Source organism: Pogona vitticeps, chromosome 2 (genome assembly GCF_051106095.1).
Source record: "Pogona vitticeps strain Pit_001003342236 chromosome 2, PviZW2.1, whole genome shotgun sequence".
NCBI classification, from domain to species: domain Eukaryota; kingdom Metazoa; phylum Chordata; class Lepidosauria; order Squamata; family Agamidae; genus Pogona; species Pogona vitticeps.
The window spans coordinates 74,200,797-74,219,075 of NC_135784.1; the positions used below are offsets into that span (position 1 = coordinate 74,200,797).

Here is an 18,279-nt window from a genome sequence, read left to right on the forward strand (position 1 = left end):
TTGAAAAAGGAACTTTTTCCCTATGGACATTGTCTTTCATGACTGACTCTTCAGTCATTCGTGACTCACCCTAATGTCTTTTGAGACTTACTTGTGGCCTACACACATGGACTATGCATGGACTATTTCCTATGGACTATTTCCTATGGAATACCCTTTATGGACTTCTTTTTATGAAATACTCCTTATGGACTATAATCTTGAATTTTACACAGGACAATGGGACATGTTCTTACACTGGATTTTTCTTTTTGTACAGTATTTTTCTTCTGCAGGATTATTGAGGACTATGGACTTTTTCTAACATGATTGGACTATTTTGTTTTTCCTGATGAATTATTTTAATTGAACTGTTTTTATTCTTTTTAATGGCTTTTTGTATTTTTGTAAGGTTTTTGAACACTTTTCTATTTTTCATGTTTTCTTAACTGCAGTGCATCTTTGTAAATAACTAGCACAATGCTTATTTACTTGCTTTGGCTTAGTTTGGTTTTGATACCTAGAAACATGCTTATTCTTTAATAAAATAATGATTATAAAAATCAATTGGTTTCCTGAACAGTAATCTTTTTTTAGGGTCATCTGAGAGTGCTACCTCGGCCTAGCATACTTAAGGAGTCCTGCCTGTGGTGCAAGGGAAGTCTAAGGACTACAAAGCCCACATGTTTTTCTAACAGTAATATCTGAGAGTACAAGGGTGTTCTTATTAGGGCAGACTTGTAAGAAGGAGGGTTGTAGCACGGCTAGCTGAGCTCTAGGACTCACTCAGCCCATTATAGCGTGTGCAAACTCCTGATTACTCTCTGTCCAGGCATACACGCGTGCTTTCGAGCGCCGTGGTGCTGACAAATACCAGTCAATGTTTTTATATGTTGACTATGCACAGTGTTTCTTTAACAACAACAACAACAACAACAACAACAACAACAACAACAACAACAACAACAACAACAATACAGCTCCACAAATGGCCATGGAGAGGGAGGCTGGAGGAATTTCAAAACATTTTTGTCTTATTCCCAGAGAGAAGATGATGTAGTAATGTTACTGGGGAAAACAGCATCAAAACGACACTTTTTTCATTAGAAATAATTAGTGGAATTAATTCTCCCCAGTCTTGAACAAACTATTTCCATCCCCCCAGTTAAAACCATGGTGCATGTAATAAGGTGCATGTTGTAAAATATACCATTGCAAATCCAACATCAGCTTTCTTAAGTGCTGGTCCATCATTAGTCCCATCGCCAGTCACTGCTACCACCTGCCTCTGCTCCACTTGGGTGCTGTCAATTATACCTACAAAATACAGCAACACATTTTCAGAAACTGTGTGACTACATGTAAGCCTTGTTGATTACGGGAGTGGGGATGAATGGGGAGACACTGCATAGCTGGAGGCTACTACTTGCTCATTCATATAGATGGAAGGGTCTTCACAGGGGGACAACTTCTTTGCAATCCTTGACATTATAGGTGGCCCAACCTTTTAAAACCATTAAAAACTTGCTGAACATAATATGCTTTAATAATAAGCCTGGAAGCTGATATTTTGGTTTGCAGCTCTCAGTACCCAGAAAACATATGTGGAGAGTTGTGTTCCCTTCCATACAATATTTATTTGCTTTTTCAAAGATGCTTTACTGCAGATAATGTCTCTTAATGAGTCTGCTGAAAAATGGCCACCAGAGGGCATAAAATTTTAAGTAAGGTGACAGAGGCTTCTGTGAAGTAAGAAAATACAGAACTGGCTATCATTATGGTCAAATACAATTTTAAAAAAATAACCATACATTTCTAAATGCTGCCTTCATTTACACTGTATTGCTTTCTAAAGCTATTGCTTACCTTCATAAGCCTACTGAATGACTCTTGTAGACTTGTCTTCCAAAAAGACCAGCTCCATCCTTAAAGTCTTTATTAGAAGGGTTTGGATCTCCAATCCCAGCACAATACCATGAAATGTAACTTTATACTGTTATTCTGGTACTGACTCATCATGACTGGCACACATCAGAGCATCACTGTGCTCAGATGAGGCGAAAACTGGAGAAAAAGAGGTTGCATCCAAGATGCCCATCTACAATATGAGGCTGTAATTTAATTTAAGGACGTAACACCCCATCCAAAAAATTTCAATGATAATATTATTCCCATACTAAGAAGCTCAAAGAGTATCTAACTGCTGCATACTTCACAATGTTCATTCATTCATTCATTTATTCATTCATTCATTTACTAGCCAATTAGCGCATGATCTACTTTGGGTGATTTACAAATTAATACTTACAAATTTTGAAGTCCCCACATTTACATAGAGAACATAAGTCTTACTCAGATTGCTAGAGATTTCAATGAGTGTTCAAGGAGGCAAATAATCTAAATCCAGCACTAGATATAACTCTTAAAAGGTTCTCTTGGGCCTGGTGCCATATACAATATTCAAAATAATAACATTTAAGGAACTCATAGTGGTAAACTTTTTTCTTACCTGCTAACCAGACAAAACCACCACTACCACTCCCCACCGTCAGGTCAATGAACGGTTGAAATCTTTCAAGATAAATGAGGAAATCCTTACACTACCAATGAATATGGTGTGTTAGATTTGAAATGTTCCCTCCCCCTGGCAATTATGTATCATTAAACTTTTTGTCTTTCTGTGTGTATGTGTTTGCTTTTCTTGGTTTTTTTTTTCTTAAATTCAATGTAATGCAGCCATGCATGTACCTTTTTCTTTAATAGCCTGGCTCCTTCTTTTTTTCTACCATATCTCACACTATTACAGTAATAGATACACCTGTCCTTTTTTCTTTCTCTGGATAGGAGGAAAAGACTTACCTACCTTTTCACCAGATGCTAGTAGATAGCAGAAGCAGTTGCTGTGTGTTATATCTGCTGCTCTCTTGCCTTTACCTTGATATGCCTACTTGTTCTTTGATTCGGCTTGCTTTGTGTTTTTTCTCCTAAAGTTAAGTTATTTTGTTCTGCTTTACCAGCAACCACTTTTTCGTATGTATTCTTTTGGTCTTGTATGTTTAGTAAAGTTTGTTACATTTTTTACATTCAAGCTCTCCGTTTTCTTTTATTAAACCGTGCATAGCAAATGGGTGGTTTTAAGTCTGTTTGATATTTTTATAGTAGATGTATATTGGGTTACTTCTTTATATATATTGTTTGCTGACTTCTTTTTCTTTCACCTTCGCTGTTCACTGAGTATCCTGCATGGCTGTAGATACTCTGGTGGTCCTTTCTTTTTGAGCCAACAATTCCCAGCATTTATCTGGAAATATCTTTAATAGCAAATAATCCAACAGCTTTGTGCTTTTTTTCAACTTGCCCTACAGCACTCCTTATGCATCAAAGATGAGAGACTAAATCATCCGTTAAACGCCAGGGAAACATACATCCAAGTCAATGCTAGTTAACTTCTTAAATAATTTTGTGTAACCTGAAAGGCTTTTAGAAATACAAAAGCTAAACATTGTTCTGGGGGGGGGGGAACATTTCCAGTGCATTGTCTAATCAGCCCCTCCTCTTCCAGTTCCCTGCTCTGTGTCGTAATGGCAGCTTTAGCTGAAGTTATGTAAGACATTCAGGACTGTTTTATATCAAAATCATATATGGCCCATATAACCAGCTTTGTTCAGGTTTTAGTGCTTTAGAAGATATGAATATGCTTAACTCCAAGAATGAGCATTCATAGTTAATTACAAGATGACTTGCTCTGATGCCAAGTGAAGCTGGAAACTCAAACATTTTAAATGGGACTTTGAACATCAGAATAAAATAATGACAGGCTTTTATGAATGTATATCTGTGTAGGCTAGTATGGATCATTTTTCAGCAGACAGCTTGCTCCTGGGTTGCATTAAGAAATGAGATGACCCCATGCTATACTTGTTACTGGTAATGCAGAAACGATGATTATCATTAATTTATGGAGCACCATCAATATACGGTGCACATTACACAGCAACGTGAGCAATAAGACAGGTTAGCTGTGGAGAAGATAACAAAGCGAAGGGAGAGGGTAATGCGAGCAGGGCAGTAAATGTATTTTACTTCCCTTTCAGTTGGAGATCAAAATGTAAGGTTAAGCAAAAAGCTTATTCGAAAAGGTAATTTCTGTTTTCCTTTTTACCAAATTATGTTGGTATGCCGAAAATAGCAACCACAAACCATTTGATAAGCTCTTACCTTTTACTAAAGTGTGTTTATCAGTAGGAGATGAGCGAGCAAGGACACGGAGTTTTGGCCAGATCTTGTCAATGCGCTCCTGCTCAATCTGAAAATAACAACAAGGATCTGTCATCCTTTCTGAAACCTTTTTGTCCTTTGTGAACAAATATGGCTTTAGGATTAAGACATACACCCCTGCTCTGTCTCTCTTACTTCCCCCTGGAAATTAAGAACTAGTGAGGCTCCCCGGTATTTTTTGACACTCTCATCACTGCTGTGTTTCACCCTCATTCTCAAGTAGTGTGGCCTAAGTAAGAAATACTTTGCTCAGTCAAATGAAAAGGCTCTAACTTGTCATTTTCACTTGAGTAGCACTGTCACATTATTTTTATAATCTCATGTTTCTTTAAATGTCTTCAAAAATATGCTTCTGTTCTAACCAGTCATGATGGATAATGTAATCTGTCTTTTCTGAACCAGCTTCTGCATCAGCTCTTTTAGAAATGATATAAACATCCAGTAAACTCACTAAATGCGGATGATTGAATACAGAGTAGACAATCACTGTGATGTTTATAAAGAGTGCTAAAAAGAGTAATGAACTCTAGGACTGAAGTCTTTTTATATATATCAACTTAGAAGCAAGCTGCATTTTACCCAGTGGGACTTAGTTTTGTGTAGATTGTGCTGGAAGTGAGTACACTTAAGAATCATGTGTACCTCACCATACATAATAATAACTAAAGCTGCAGTAATGTACACATGACAATGTGGAAACTGTGGAGTAGGCAACAGCAGGGGGAAAATATAGACATATGCAAGATTTCAGGCATATTTGAGAGCTTGTGCTTCTACTTTCATTTATGCAGCAGGAAATTTCATAATTAGGGAAGCACGTCTAGTCAGAAGTAAAAGTATAGGTCCAATCACTTTGGGAAGGTGAGGAAAAGAGGAATGACAGCTCTCCGCTGCATTAAACGGTATGTGGTTCTTCTTCAGAATTCATCAGGCTTGGGACAATTCACTACTAATTGAGTGACTGTGTAACAAAGAATTAAAGGGTCTGTGGACTGGGCACATAGATCTTTCTTTCCAGAGGTTGTCTGGATTTACCTCATTTTTTTACAAGGGCTCCCCAATGAGTCCATTCTCTGTGGATTGGCGCCATGGATGAACATTCTGTTCACACATATCTACTTCATAACATGTAGTGTCTTTTAAACAATTGCTTGTTTCCACTTGTCCAGTCTCTTGGACCTAGAGTTTCTCTAACCCCGTGGAATACCATTTGATCACAGTTCACTATCCTAATTCATTGGTCTGGTACCAGCTGAAGGTTCCTGGAAAGGAACCACCTATACACTATTACTTCTATGAAAGTATGAATATTTATTGTGATAATTTAAACTATTTTTAGATAAAGCTGATTTTGATATTTTTATGGTTTTTGGCAATGTTAAACCAAGGCACCCTAGAACTCTCTTTTGCCCCAGATAAACCTTTGGGTGGGATGAGGCCTTTAATAGCCAAAAATCACTAACGGATTGGTATGCATGGCTTTGATCCCAGTGGTAGTGATCCATCAGTGATTTTTTTACTGTAAATGTCTCCCAGCTCAACCTCCACCCTGTACACATATTCCTATAGGAATAGCTTCCACTTGTGTAAATTTACAGCATATAATTTTATCCACTATTTATTTATCTTTTTAGCCTGCTATTTGTATTCTATTTTACATATTTATACCACGCGAAACACACTGAAAATGAGAAATACAATAAATATCAACAAGAAGAAAATTTTAAAAACAATATGCAATAGGAAGAGATATTATGTAAGCAGAACTGTTGCAGAACCATACCATGATTTGGCATTGTGTATTTACCAAACCAAAATGGCAACTAGAGTCTACATCAGGTTTAAAACTACCTGCTGGTGGTTTATGACACTGAACACCAAGAACATGCAGTTTTTCTGAACCTGTATTAACTCTCTTATTAATGCAGTGATATACAGAACAAGATTACACACAGAATAACAGTGTTGGTGGGTCCTTTATGGATTCCATTTTGTGTATGACTTACTTCTCCCTTCTCGTTTCGGATCCTTCTGTTAAACTCTTTTCCTTCAATGCAGAGGAAATCTTCCCCAGGATGAATGATCCCACACTTGATGGCAATGGCACGAGCTGTATTGATGTTGTCCCCAGTGACCATGCGGACCGTAATTCCAGCTCGCTGGCACTTTCTTATGGCTTCTGGGACCTAATAAAACAATGAAGTGGAACAGAGAAACAATGTGTTACAATAATCCTTAGCATTATAATTAGTATAACTAACATGATTATATTTCAGTAGGACATATTTTGAAAGTGGTAAACATTGCAACTTGAACATCGTGAGACTGACAGGGAAGAAATTTCCAATTCCTCTGCCATGTGCATTCAGGAGGTGTAGGTAAAACATGTAAAATCTTATATTCTAACAATATAGGTTTGACAGAAACATTTTAGAATATTAAGTTAATATTTGGTCCAATTAGTAATTAAATATTTCAAAATGCCAAGCATTCTAATCAGACTTCCTTCCTTTCATGCCTTCTAGAAATTAATCTGCTACCTAATAATAATATGTAAGCTTGTGATGGAGTCTTGTTAAATTTAAAAACCTTCTACAGCAGTGTTTCTCAATCATTTAAAACATATGCTCTTTTGATGCACATTTTTTAAAAAGCCCACTCCTTCTAATTGGCTTCCACATTAATTTGATTTGAAATGTAAAACAAGGGTACCAAAAACAGTGAGAGGGAATTGTTCTGGGCATGCCCAGTGATAATCCAGGCAGCCAGAAACACAGGGGAAGTAAAAAATTAAGGACGTTACTGAGACAGCAGGGAGGCTTCACTTGCATGTTCATTTTAAAAAGCTAGGGGGTCCACTTTGGATTCAGAGAAGCAGAGGTGGGTGGGCACAGACCTCCCTGTGTTTAACCTATCCCTGGATTAATTTGCAATGGGAGAAAAGGAAAGGAGCCTCATGGTACAGAGGTTAAACTTCAGTAATGCAGTGAAGACTCTGCTCATGACCTCAGTTTGATCCCAGGCTCAGATAGCCAGCTCAAGGTTGACTCAATCTTTCATAAATTGAGTACCCAGCTCATGGGGGGGGGGACCTTTGAGCATTGTGAGGTGATATATAAGCAGCACATTTTGCTTTGCTTTGCTTTGTCACTGAAAGGTTTGTGTGCACATGAACTCTCCAGCATAACTCAGAGATATAGAAAGGTAATAGGTGCCCTGATGTACATCACAGGAAACTGTAGTAAACTCAGTAGTCAAAAAAGCCGGATACAATTTTATAATCAATAACAAGATAGCAGACTGCTTAGGAACCTTGTTTCAGCTGTTCTGAATGTACCAGAAGCACCACAAATAAATAGGAATGCAGTAAACAAATACCAGCACAGCTTTTTAAGAATACCAGCACTGCTTTATATCTGCAGTGTAGCAGTGAGAAGGATCCTGCCTTGAGGCTGTCTTGCAGCAACATCTCAACATTCTGGTTCTGGAGATTTTGGTTCTTAAACAATGTTGATGTGTCACAATCTCCTCAGAAGTCCCTATCCCCCCACCAGGCCTTCACAAAGTTCTCCCTCTTCTTTCTTCTTCACTGCCACCAGTTATGAATGCTTTAATATCAATTGAGTATGGAGACACGTGTGTTATCACAACGTAAATCTTTTATTTAATCAGGGAAGTTGATAATCAACAAATACTCATGGGGTTAACTACAGGTTGATAATCACTATTATTTATATCAAGTAGGATATAATTTATGGAGAAAGCCAGAGAGTTCCAGAAAAATATCTACTTCTGCTTCATTGACTATGCGAAAGCCTTTGACTGTGTGGACCACAGCAAACTATGGCAAGTTCTTAAAGAAATGGGAGTGCCTGACCACTTTATCTGTCTCCTGAGAAACCTATATGTGGGACAGGAAGCAACAGTTAGAACTGGTCATGGAACAACTGAGTGGTTCAAAATTGGGAAAGGAGTACGGCAAGGCTGTATATTGTCCCCCAGCTTATTTAACTTATATGCAGAATACATCATGCGGAAGGCTGGACTGGAAGAAACCCAAGCCGGAATTAAGATTGCCGGAAGAAATATCAACAACCTCCGATATGCAGATGATACCACTCTGATGGCAGAAAGTGAGGAGGAATTAAAGAACCTTGTAATGAGAGTGAAAGAGGAGAGTGCAAAAAACGGTCTGAAACTCAACATCAAAAAAACTAAGATCATGGCCACTGGCCCCATCACCTCCTGGGAAATAGAAGGGGAAGATATGGAGGCAGTGTCAAATTTTATCTTCCTGGGCTCCATGATCACTGCAGATGGAGACAGCAGCCCTGAAATTAAAAGGCGCCTTCTTCTTGGGAGGAAAGCGATGACAAATCTTGACAGCATCTTGAAAAGCAGAGACATCACCTTGCCAACAAAAGTCCGAATAGTCAAAGCTATGGTTTTTCCTGTCGTGATGTATGGAAGTGAGAGCTGGACCATAAAGAAAGCAGACCGCCGGAGAATTGATGCCTTTGAATTGTGGTGCTGGAGGAGGCTCTTGAGAATCCCCTGGACTGCAACGAGAACAAACCTATCAGTTCTAAAGGAAATCAACTCTGAATGCTCACTTGAAGGACAGATCCTGAAGCTGAGGCTCCAGTACTTTGGCCATCTCATGAGAAGAAAAGAGTCCTTGGAAAAAACCTTGATGTTAGGAAGGTGTGATGGCAAGAGGAGAAGGGGACGACCGAGAATGAGATGGCTGGACAGTGTCTGCGAAGCAACCAACATGAACCTGAAACAACTCCGGGAGGCAGTAGAAGACAGGAGGGCCTGGCGTGCTCTGGTCCATGGGGTCACGAAGAGTCGGACACGACTAAACGACTAAACACAAACAGGATATAATTCCAAATCTCTTTTAACCCTCTGCTTCAATCTTACAGTTCTCTAACTCACTCTTCTCTCACTTTTTAAGCCACACACAGTCTTTCCCACTCTCTGACTCCATCCACCAGTCTTTATATCCAGCTCCCTCCCCTTTTGGCTACACCTTCCATTCACTCATCGGCTCCTGCTTCAATGTTCTGCGGTGACGGACAGGTGAGGTCAGGGCTGTTTGCTACAATATGCTTATAAGAATCAACAGAAGGAAACAGGACATTACCATGCAATAAATGTCAAACAGATGCCTAGGTTCTTATTTTGCTGGATGCCACTAATAATCAGAATGATACAGTCTTGAGGCAATTGTGATATTCTGGCCTAATTTTCTTTTCACTCATAAATTGCTTGGCACTGTAATTGTATCCTACATCAGACTTAAGAAGGCAATTTTGTTTTATTTATTAATATATTTAACCTTTCCTTTTATTTACTTCTATGTCCACAGACTGGGTGGCAGTTATAACACAGAACATAAAACCACTATAAATTAACACAACATATTCTAAAACATTAAGTTAAGTTGGAGTTGGTTAATATCTTTATTATGTGTATGCGTGCATACTTCCTCTTTTCTTCAAAAGAACAATGTTTCAAGCCCTTGAAAAGTTTTCATTGCGCCATGCATTACAAAATGTGGACAGGAGTTAATCGATTTGAGACACTGCTAGGAATAATGATGTGAAATATCCAAGTGTATCTACAGGTTGTGTAGCTGCTTCAGCACTGTTACCGTAAGGCTTCTAATGAAAGGAATACGTAAGAAATAGATGCAACTTCCCTCACCAATTGCCACCACAAGCCTACAAGGAATTTCAATTAGCACATAATTAATTAGATTTTTTTTAATATCACCTATTCTGATTTCGATCCTTTCATGGATTGCTGCCTTGATGTGGCGAAGGGGCTTGAGTAAGTCAGAAGCTATGAGCTATGCCGTGCGGGAACACCCAAGACGGACAGGACATAGTGGAGAGTTCTGACTAAACGCAATCCACCTGGAGTAGGAATTGGCAATGCCACTCCAGTACATTTGCCAAGAATACCCCATGAACAGAAACAAAAGGCTAAAAGATATGACACTAGAAGATGGGCCCCTCAGGTTGGAAGGTGTCCAACATGTTACTGAGGAAGAGTGGAGGACAAGTACAAGTAGCTCCAGAGCTAATGAAGTGGTGGGGCCAAAGCCGAAAGGACTCTCAGTTGTGGACGTGCCTGGAAGTGAAAGGAAAGTCTGATGCTGGAAAGAAAAATACTGCATAGGAACCTGGAATGTAAGATCTATGAACCTTGGGAAGCTGGATGTGGTCAAATAGGAGATGAGAAGAATAAACATTGGCATCCTGGGCATCAGTGAACTAAAATGGACAGGAATGGGCAAATTCAGCTCAGATGATTATCATATCTACTATTGTGGGCAAGAATCCCGTAGAAGGAATGGAGTAGCCTTCATAGTCAACAGAAGAGTGGGAAAAGCTGTAATGGGATACAATCTCAAATCCAAGGCAGACCTTTCAACATCACAGTAATCCAAGTTTATGCACCAACCACCAATAACGAGGAGATTGAAATTGACCAGTTTTATGAAGACTTACAATACCTTCTAGAACTGACACCAAAGAAAGATGTTCTTGTCATTCCTGGGGATTGGAATGCTAAGGTAGGGTGTCAAGAGATAAAAGGACCAACAGGGAAGTTTGACCTTGGAGTTCAAAACGAAGCAGGGCAAAGGCTAATAGAGTTTTCTCAAGAGAACAAGCTGGTCATCACAAACACTCTTTTCCAACAACACAAGAGGCAACTCTACACATGGACATCACCAGATGGGCAGTACTGAAATCAGATTGATTATATTCTCTGCAGCCAAAGATGGAGAAGCTCTATACAGTCAGCAAAAACGAGACCTGGAGCTGATTGTGGCTCTGATCATCAGCTTCTCATAGCAAAATTCAAACTTAAACTGAAGAGAGTAGGAAAAACTACTGAGCTAGTCAGGTATAATCTAAACCAATTTCAGATTTAAGGAACTCGATTTGGTGGACAGAGTGCCTGAGGAACTTTGGATGGAGCCTCCTAATATTGTACAGGAGGCAGCAACAAAAACCATCCCAAAGAAAAGGAAATGCAAGAAAGCAAAGTGGCTGTCCAACGAGGCTTTACAAACGGCAAAGAAGAGAAGGGAAACAAAATGCAAGAGAGATAGGGAAAGTTACAGAAAATTGAATGCAGACTTCCAAAGAATAGCAAGGAGAGATAAGAGGGCCTTCTTAAATGAACAATGCAAAGAAATAGAGGAAAACAATAGAAAAGGAAAACCAGAGAAAATTGGAGATATTAAAGGAACATTTTGTGCAAAGATGGACATATAAAATGGGAGGGACCTAACAGAAGCAGAAGACATCAAGAAGAGGTGGCAAGAATACACAGAGGAATTATACCAGAAAGAAATGTATGTCCCAGACAACCCAGAGAGTATGGTTGCTGACCTGGAGCCAGACATCCTGGAGAATGACGTCAACTGGGCCTTAGAAAGCATGGCTAACAACAAGGCCAGTGGAGGCGATGGTATTCCAGTTGTACTATTTAAAATCTTAAAAGATGGTGCCGTTAAGGTGCTACGTTCAATATGCGAGGAAGTTCGGAAAACTTAACAGTGGCCAGAAGACTGAAGCAGATCAGTCTACATTCCAATCCCAAAGAAAGGCAGTGCCAAAGAATGCTCCAACTACCATACAATTGCACTCATGTCACACGCTAGCAAGGTTATGCTCAAAATCCTCCAAGGTAGGCTTCAGCAGTATGTGGACCGAGAACTCCCAGAAGTACGAGCTGGATTTCAAAGAGGCAGAGGAGAAGTGGTTTCTTGCTCATCTGCCAAGAAAAATACCACATCCCTGCCTAAAGATCAAAATACATATAGTACTTAGTAGACCTGGGTTCAAAGACCCATTCAGTCATTGAAACTTACTGGAGGATATGGCTCTGGTAAAACTATCCCTTATGTAACACAAATACCTCATAAACCATATGCAGATACTTTAAAAAGAATCAAATACCACACTAATATATTAAACAAAATCAATACCAAAAAACACATCCAAAGCAACAAGGTCCTACAATCTCTCTCAGACAGCCAGTCACTAAAGGAAAGCCACCCTGAAGAGAAAGGATGGAAGAACAGCAAAGAGTATTTATAGCTCAACTACCCAACAAACAGCAACAGAGCATAGATAAGATTTCCTACTCCAGTCCGCTGAAGATGCCAGCCATAGAGATTGGCAAAACGTCAGAACATGGCCAAAGAGCCCGAAAAACCCTCAACAACCATTAGATCCCAGCCGTGAAAGCCTTCGCAAATATTTTGTTTGTTTGTTTTTTAAAAAAGCTGGAACGTAACCAGTGAATACACAATGGATCTGATCAATAGTCACCAACTGCTTCCCCTTTCTAATGGCAGTCCTCAAGAAAAGGGACATGCCAATATGGTAACAAGGTCCACTTATGGCTGAGAAGGTCAATGCAACATGGCAACACAGCCTGTTGAAGATTCCTCCCACTTAAAAATTCATTCCACTTAAGAAGACATCAAACAATTTTCCCATCATACTTTGTGCAGCTGTACAAAATTTCTCTTGTATAGTGGCTTTTCCCTTTGTGAAGGTAAGTCCCATCCCATCAAGTACTGCTTTATAAATATGCAAACAACACCCTCAAGGCTGATATCATTAAAACTCCATGTAATAAACAGCACCTTCCATAGTTCTACGTTTTGAGTATTTATAGAAATGTGAAAAAATAAGTCTCATGAACACCCCAAAATTGGACTTGCAAATACATAAATGTGCAAATTCTCTTCGAGAGTGACTTAAAATGGACAGAAAGTGTTGATGCTTTGCACCAAGGGAAAACAAGGAAGGCAGCTGCATCCTTTCGTATTCAATGTTTGTTGAAGGTGGATGCTTGAGGAATCACTACAGCTGCCATAAAGAACAGATACAAAGATTTTTCCTGCTCTCTTTATTTTTGAGCATTTGAATCTGCTTAAAGGCCTGAGAGTGTTACCATGGATTTACACAGTAGCCAAAATTCCCTCTCTCCTCCCCTCCTGACCAGGGCACTCCTCAGCATGCAAACAGGCACACGTGTAATGGAGTCTCAGCGGGCACTTCCAAAAGCAGCTTTTCAGTGGCATAAATCCTATAACTGATGTCCTTCGGATCAGAAAGCAACCATAAAAACATTCTGGGGTACACAGAGAAAACAATCTCCCAATGCGAAACATAATTCAGAAATCTGCTTTTTTGAATTACATTTCACATTGTAAGAAATTTGAATTCAACCTACAGGATATACTGTATTATGAATGCAAATATTATTTTGCAAGAGTAGACTATGATTTGGCGGGCCCTTTTTAAAAAGGGGGGGGAAGCTTCCCACAGGCAAACTGAGCTTTCTGTTTAGATTACTTGTGTTAGTTCCTTCTGCTAAGCTGCCAAACTACTTTTTGGCTTTAAATTTATTTTAGTTTGCTTCTATACCCTTGTTCCAAATAACACCACTGGTTGGCAGGGGAAAAAAAGGAAGTGGAGATACATTTGGGGATCAGTGAGGAAGGCTTGGGCAGAACAGTTGAGGATTGTTGGAAATAGAAAGATTTCTTCTCCATATCTGATGATTTATAATAAAATATATGTGTTACTTTTCTTCCCACCAAACAGCATTAAAACAGTGGTTCAAATCTTTTTCGTGTAGCTATGCTGCATTAAGACCAGTGACATCATCAGCTGTGGCAATTTTTCAGGTATAAGAATTTTCTGATCCTCCTGCCAAAGGTCTTGAGGTTCCCATGGGGAAGCCCATGACGGGGAAGCCCATGACGGCCATGGGACAGGAGGAGTCTTTGATTTCTTAAAATCATCATAATCACTGGTAAAGCATTCTACAGAAATTAAAGATTTCCATGAGAAGTACCAGTGGCTAGCACATAATGATGGTATCGGTCCTTTAGAAGATTAAACCAGATTTTTAAAATTTCCCCCAAAACGTAGACGATTATGATGTTATCTGCTTTATGCAGCATTGCTGTGCAAACAAGATTTCAGTCAATAAGTTTCCTTCATTATGTTTATAGAAGTTCAATCTAAATAAAACAACCAAAATTTACAAATAACAGGAATAAAATCCATCCATGTTCGTCACTTGTTGACTGTGGCATCAAGGAACAAATACATGTGGAAAGGAGAATCATTATAAATCTAACATTATTGGCAGAGGTACCACGTCACACACTTGCCCATAAGTTCTCAAGTACCAACGTCATGTTTCATTGTGGCTGGAAATGCTGGGAGGCTGAAGTATTTATGGGAAAGAAACACTCTCCGCTCTGCTGGCATAAGCCTGGAAAGTTTTTGGTCTGACATGGCCTTTGTTTTTCTTTATCTGCCTTTACAGTTATTCTTTCCATGGCTTTTCTCACTGAACTTATATCATTGTTATATTTTAATTTGTTTTATTTTATATGTTGTACGCCGCCCAGAGTAGATGGGCGGGATATAAATTCAATAAATAAATGAAATAAAATAAACCTACTGAACAATCCCACTGAACTTACTTTCAAATATGAGTGCAAGGGCTTAACTACAATATTAGTTAATCACTTCTGTGTGGAATCTGTAGCAATATGATAGAGTGGGTGCATACACCTTTCATTCCTGTGTCCCTTAATTGTGTGGAAAGGACTGCCTCAGCCGAATATAATTCAGAAAAGAATCTTTGCACCGCCACCAACTCCAAAGAGTCCTAGTGAATCTCTGGCAGAACTAAAGTAGTCCCTGACAATATAATCAAAGGATGAAAATACTTCTGTAAATTAAATTAGTGAAAATGAATCCTTAGTACACTTTAACTGGAAGAATTCTGCCCTGGAATTTAAACAGTACCAAACTTTTTTTGGGGGGGGGGCTAATTCAGATTCACAATGCTTTACCAATCTGATAAAAAAATTATTTGGAAATGATCCTTATTGTTTGATAGAAATTACATCAAAGTAAGCTTGCTTAGGAACAGGGCTTGAGTCCAGCATACCTCTTGTCTTACAGGATCTTCTATGCCAACCACACAAATGCAGGTCAAATCTGATAAAATGTCATTTTCATTTTCCCAGTCAGGTTCTGGGCTGCTGGGGAAGTCTCGGAAAGCAACACAAATGGTTCTCAGTCCATCACAGGCCATGGGTTCAATCACTTTCTTTACCATCTCATCCCGGTCGCGAGGTCTGAATACGCGGGACTCACCAGCTGCGTTAAGAATCTTAGAACACCTGGAAGGAAATGATAACAACGCCAAATGTGTAAATTCAGTATGCAAGGGATATAAATTGTATTAATTACTACTATACTCACAATTAAACAGCATCTTCTGAAATCATAAGGATGATAGAATTCTAGTCAACAGCTTTTAAATAATACAATAGTATTTAATGCCTCTTTGAAGACAATAGATCCTTGGAACTTGAACACTTGCTAATGTAGATTGATACAGGAGAGCGAATCAGGCCCAGTGAATCAAGCCTTGGTCAGTAATCTGGCCAAATGTGGATAGAGTGACAGACCAAGGAGAACGGGATTTGAATTCCTATTTAACAATAAAAATGTCTGACAAAAATGAATGAGGGGGATACTGATAAAGGTAAAGGTTCCCCTTGACATTTCTAGTCAGTCGTGTTCGACTCTAGGGGGTGGTGCTCATCCCCGTTTCCAAGCCGTGGAGTCAACATTTGTCCGAAAACAGTTTCCGTGGTCACATGGCCAGTGCGACTTAGATTCAGAATGCTGTTTACCTTCCCATCAAGATGGTACCTATTTATCTACTCGCATTTACATGCTTTCGAACTGCTAGGTTGGTGAGGAGCTGGGACAAAGCGACGGGAGCTCACTCAGTCGTGTGGATTCAATCTTACAACTGCAGGTCTTCTGACCCTGCAGCACACAAAGGCTTCTGTGGTTTAGCCCACAGCGCCACCACATCCCATAAATATCTCATATTCCTTGAAAACCCTATTAGGATCACTATAGGCCAGATGCATCTTGACAGCACATCACCTGGAAGGTCTCATGCATAATTCCCATTCATTTCCAAGGGACTTATTCAGAACATAATGGCTCACTGGAAAGCAAATTCTTTAAATGACAGAATACGCCATTTTCAGGCAGTATAGGAGTTTGTGGACTTACATATTCTTCTATCCGTGGTAGTAAGAGTGAAAGCCACCTAACAACAAGAACTGGAATCATATAAATACAGTATGAGAAAAAGTTTAAATCCAGTACTGAATACCTACTTCTTTAGGACAATTTCAGAAGCTCCTTTGCTGTACATTCGGAAGCTCTCATCGGGCAGTTTAATGACTGTGCTCATGGATTTTCTCACAGAGTTAAATGTGTACACTTTGTAAAGCTTTTCTTCTGGCATATGATTCCGGATGATCTGATAATCTTGCTTTAGGTCCAACACAAATCCCAATAATCCACACTCCGTCTTGTTGCCAACTTGACGAGGTAGACCACCTTCCTTTTCTGGTGGCTAAGAAGACAAAAATAATTGATTTTGAGATGTTTTTTCACACTCAGCAGCATATACCCATTGGCTAAGGCCAGTCTATACATGAAGTCATTTTGAATTTTTTTGTTTTGTTTTACTCCTGATTTTGGACTAATTGAGTCTAGAGTAGATGCACTAAAATAAATGAAGCATATCAATGTCTATTAGTTAAACTCCCATTAATTTTAGTGGGCCTATTATAGTAAAAGGCCATTCTCAACCTTTTTTTGGTAACAGATATAAACACAATATGAAAGAAATATAGACTGAATCAGGATTGTATAAGCCGCATAATGAACCTTATAAGGTAGTATGTGAATAACTGTTTTCAGTCTATGGCCCCCTTCAAATGGTCCAGGGTTCCCCAGGGGGCTATATGCCACCCCCCTTTAGAATGGCTGCATTAAGATTAACAGAATGAATTCCAAACTGCTGTACTATTGTTGTGGCATGAGCATGAGCTTTGAACTGGATATTTTCAGTTTGTCTATCGTTACACCCATGCACAGTCTGAGGCAAGACACTATCTGTCAGTCTCAGCTGCTCAAAGGTAGAGTGAGGATAATGATAATAATGATACTGATAGCAGTAAAGAGGATTACAGCGAAAATGTATGGATGGCATTTTGACCACTTAGGCAAATATACCATATGAATCTTAGAATAGATTCTTTGTTTTTGAACTGGAAAAACTTTCAGACTTTCCCCTCCCTCCGCCAATGTGATCACTTGGATCAGGTCCTCTTGTAAGCTTCTGTCGCCTTCATATTGAGAAAGCGACAAGGAGCATCAAGAACAAAATATTTGTGGTAGAATGATTAACTATTTCCCCAAACCCCAATATTCAATGACCTGTAAGGCAGTTTTTGTCATTTTAAGGCATCAGTACTGGGTCCCTAATCAAATATTCCAGCATGTGCTGCTTCACAATAAGGATTTTAATTTATTTTGATAACAACCAAAAATATTGTTTTCATTAATTTTCATTTCCCTTTCAATGTTTTGCTACAATATCTCCAAGTTGTGTTTGGTTTTTAAAAAGTCCCTACCAGACACGGCATGTTGTGCAGTTTTCAGAAAGGTAGTAGAACGACACAATTTGAAACAAATAAAAATTAAATTGAATTACCAAAAAAAATCTACTAAGAAACACAAGAAGACTACAACATTCTGTATGCTACTTATAAGTCATCTTATATAATGGCATAGAGGTCTGAAAGTCTGCTAGGCCTACTATAACAGCTGCAGACCCCACAATCTCAGCATGGTGTTTATTAAAATTAAGCACATGGTGGTGAGAATTGGCAGTCGTTCAATCTCTCCCGCAACGCTTCAGCAAAAACAATCTGTCTGCCAAGCCAAGTTCCTGGCAGCACAGATTACTTATCTCCATCTCTAGCAAGAGATAATCTGGGTTATGCTTTCCACTACGACTTATTTTAGATTATTTCAGGTTTATTAACTCTCAAAGTTGGAGCAAAAAGGGGGACAACATCAC

At 39.1% G+C, this 18,279-nt stretch overlaps 1 protein-coding gene across 40 annotated transcripts in view; it reads right to left on the reverse strand.

Moving 5' to 3' along the window:
• Positions 1-18,279, reverse strand: part of ATP2B2 (ATPase plasma membrane Ca2+ transporting 2) — a 522,267-nt gene that overhangs the window by 36,983 nt on the left and 467,005 nt on the right. For all 40 annotated transcript variants that reach the window (XR_013541723.1, XR_013541722.1, XR_002301733.3 and 37 more), the window contains 5 exons: positions 16,523-16,764; positions 15,268-15,502; positions 6,264-6,443; positions 4,198-4,285; positions 1,190-1,296 (listed from right to left, as the gene is read on the reverse strand). Coding sequence is in view for 36 of the 40 variants with exons in the window: in XM_078385427.1 (XP_078241553.1) it covers positions 1,190-1,296; positions 4,198-4,285; positions 6,264-6,443; positions 15,268-15,502; positions 16,523-16,764 (852 nt within the window). In the remaining 4 variants the exon portion in view is untranslated. The remainder of the gene's footprint in view (positions 1-1,189; positions 1,297-4,197; positions 4,286-6,263; positions 6,444-15,267; positions 15,503-16,522; positions 16,765-18,279) is intronic.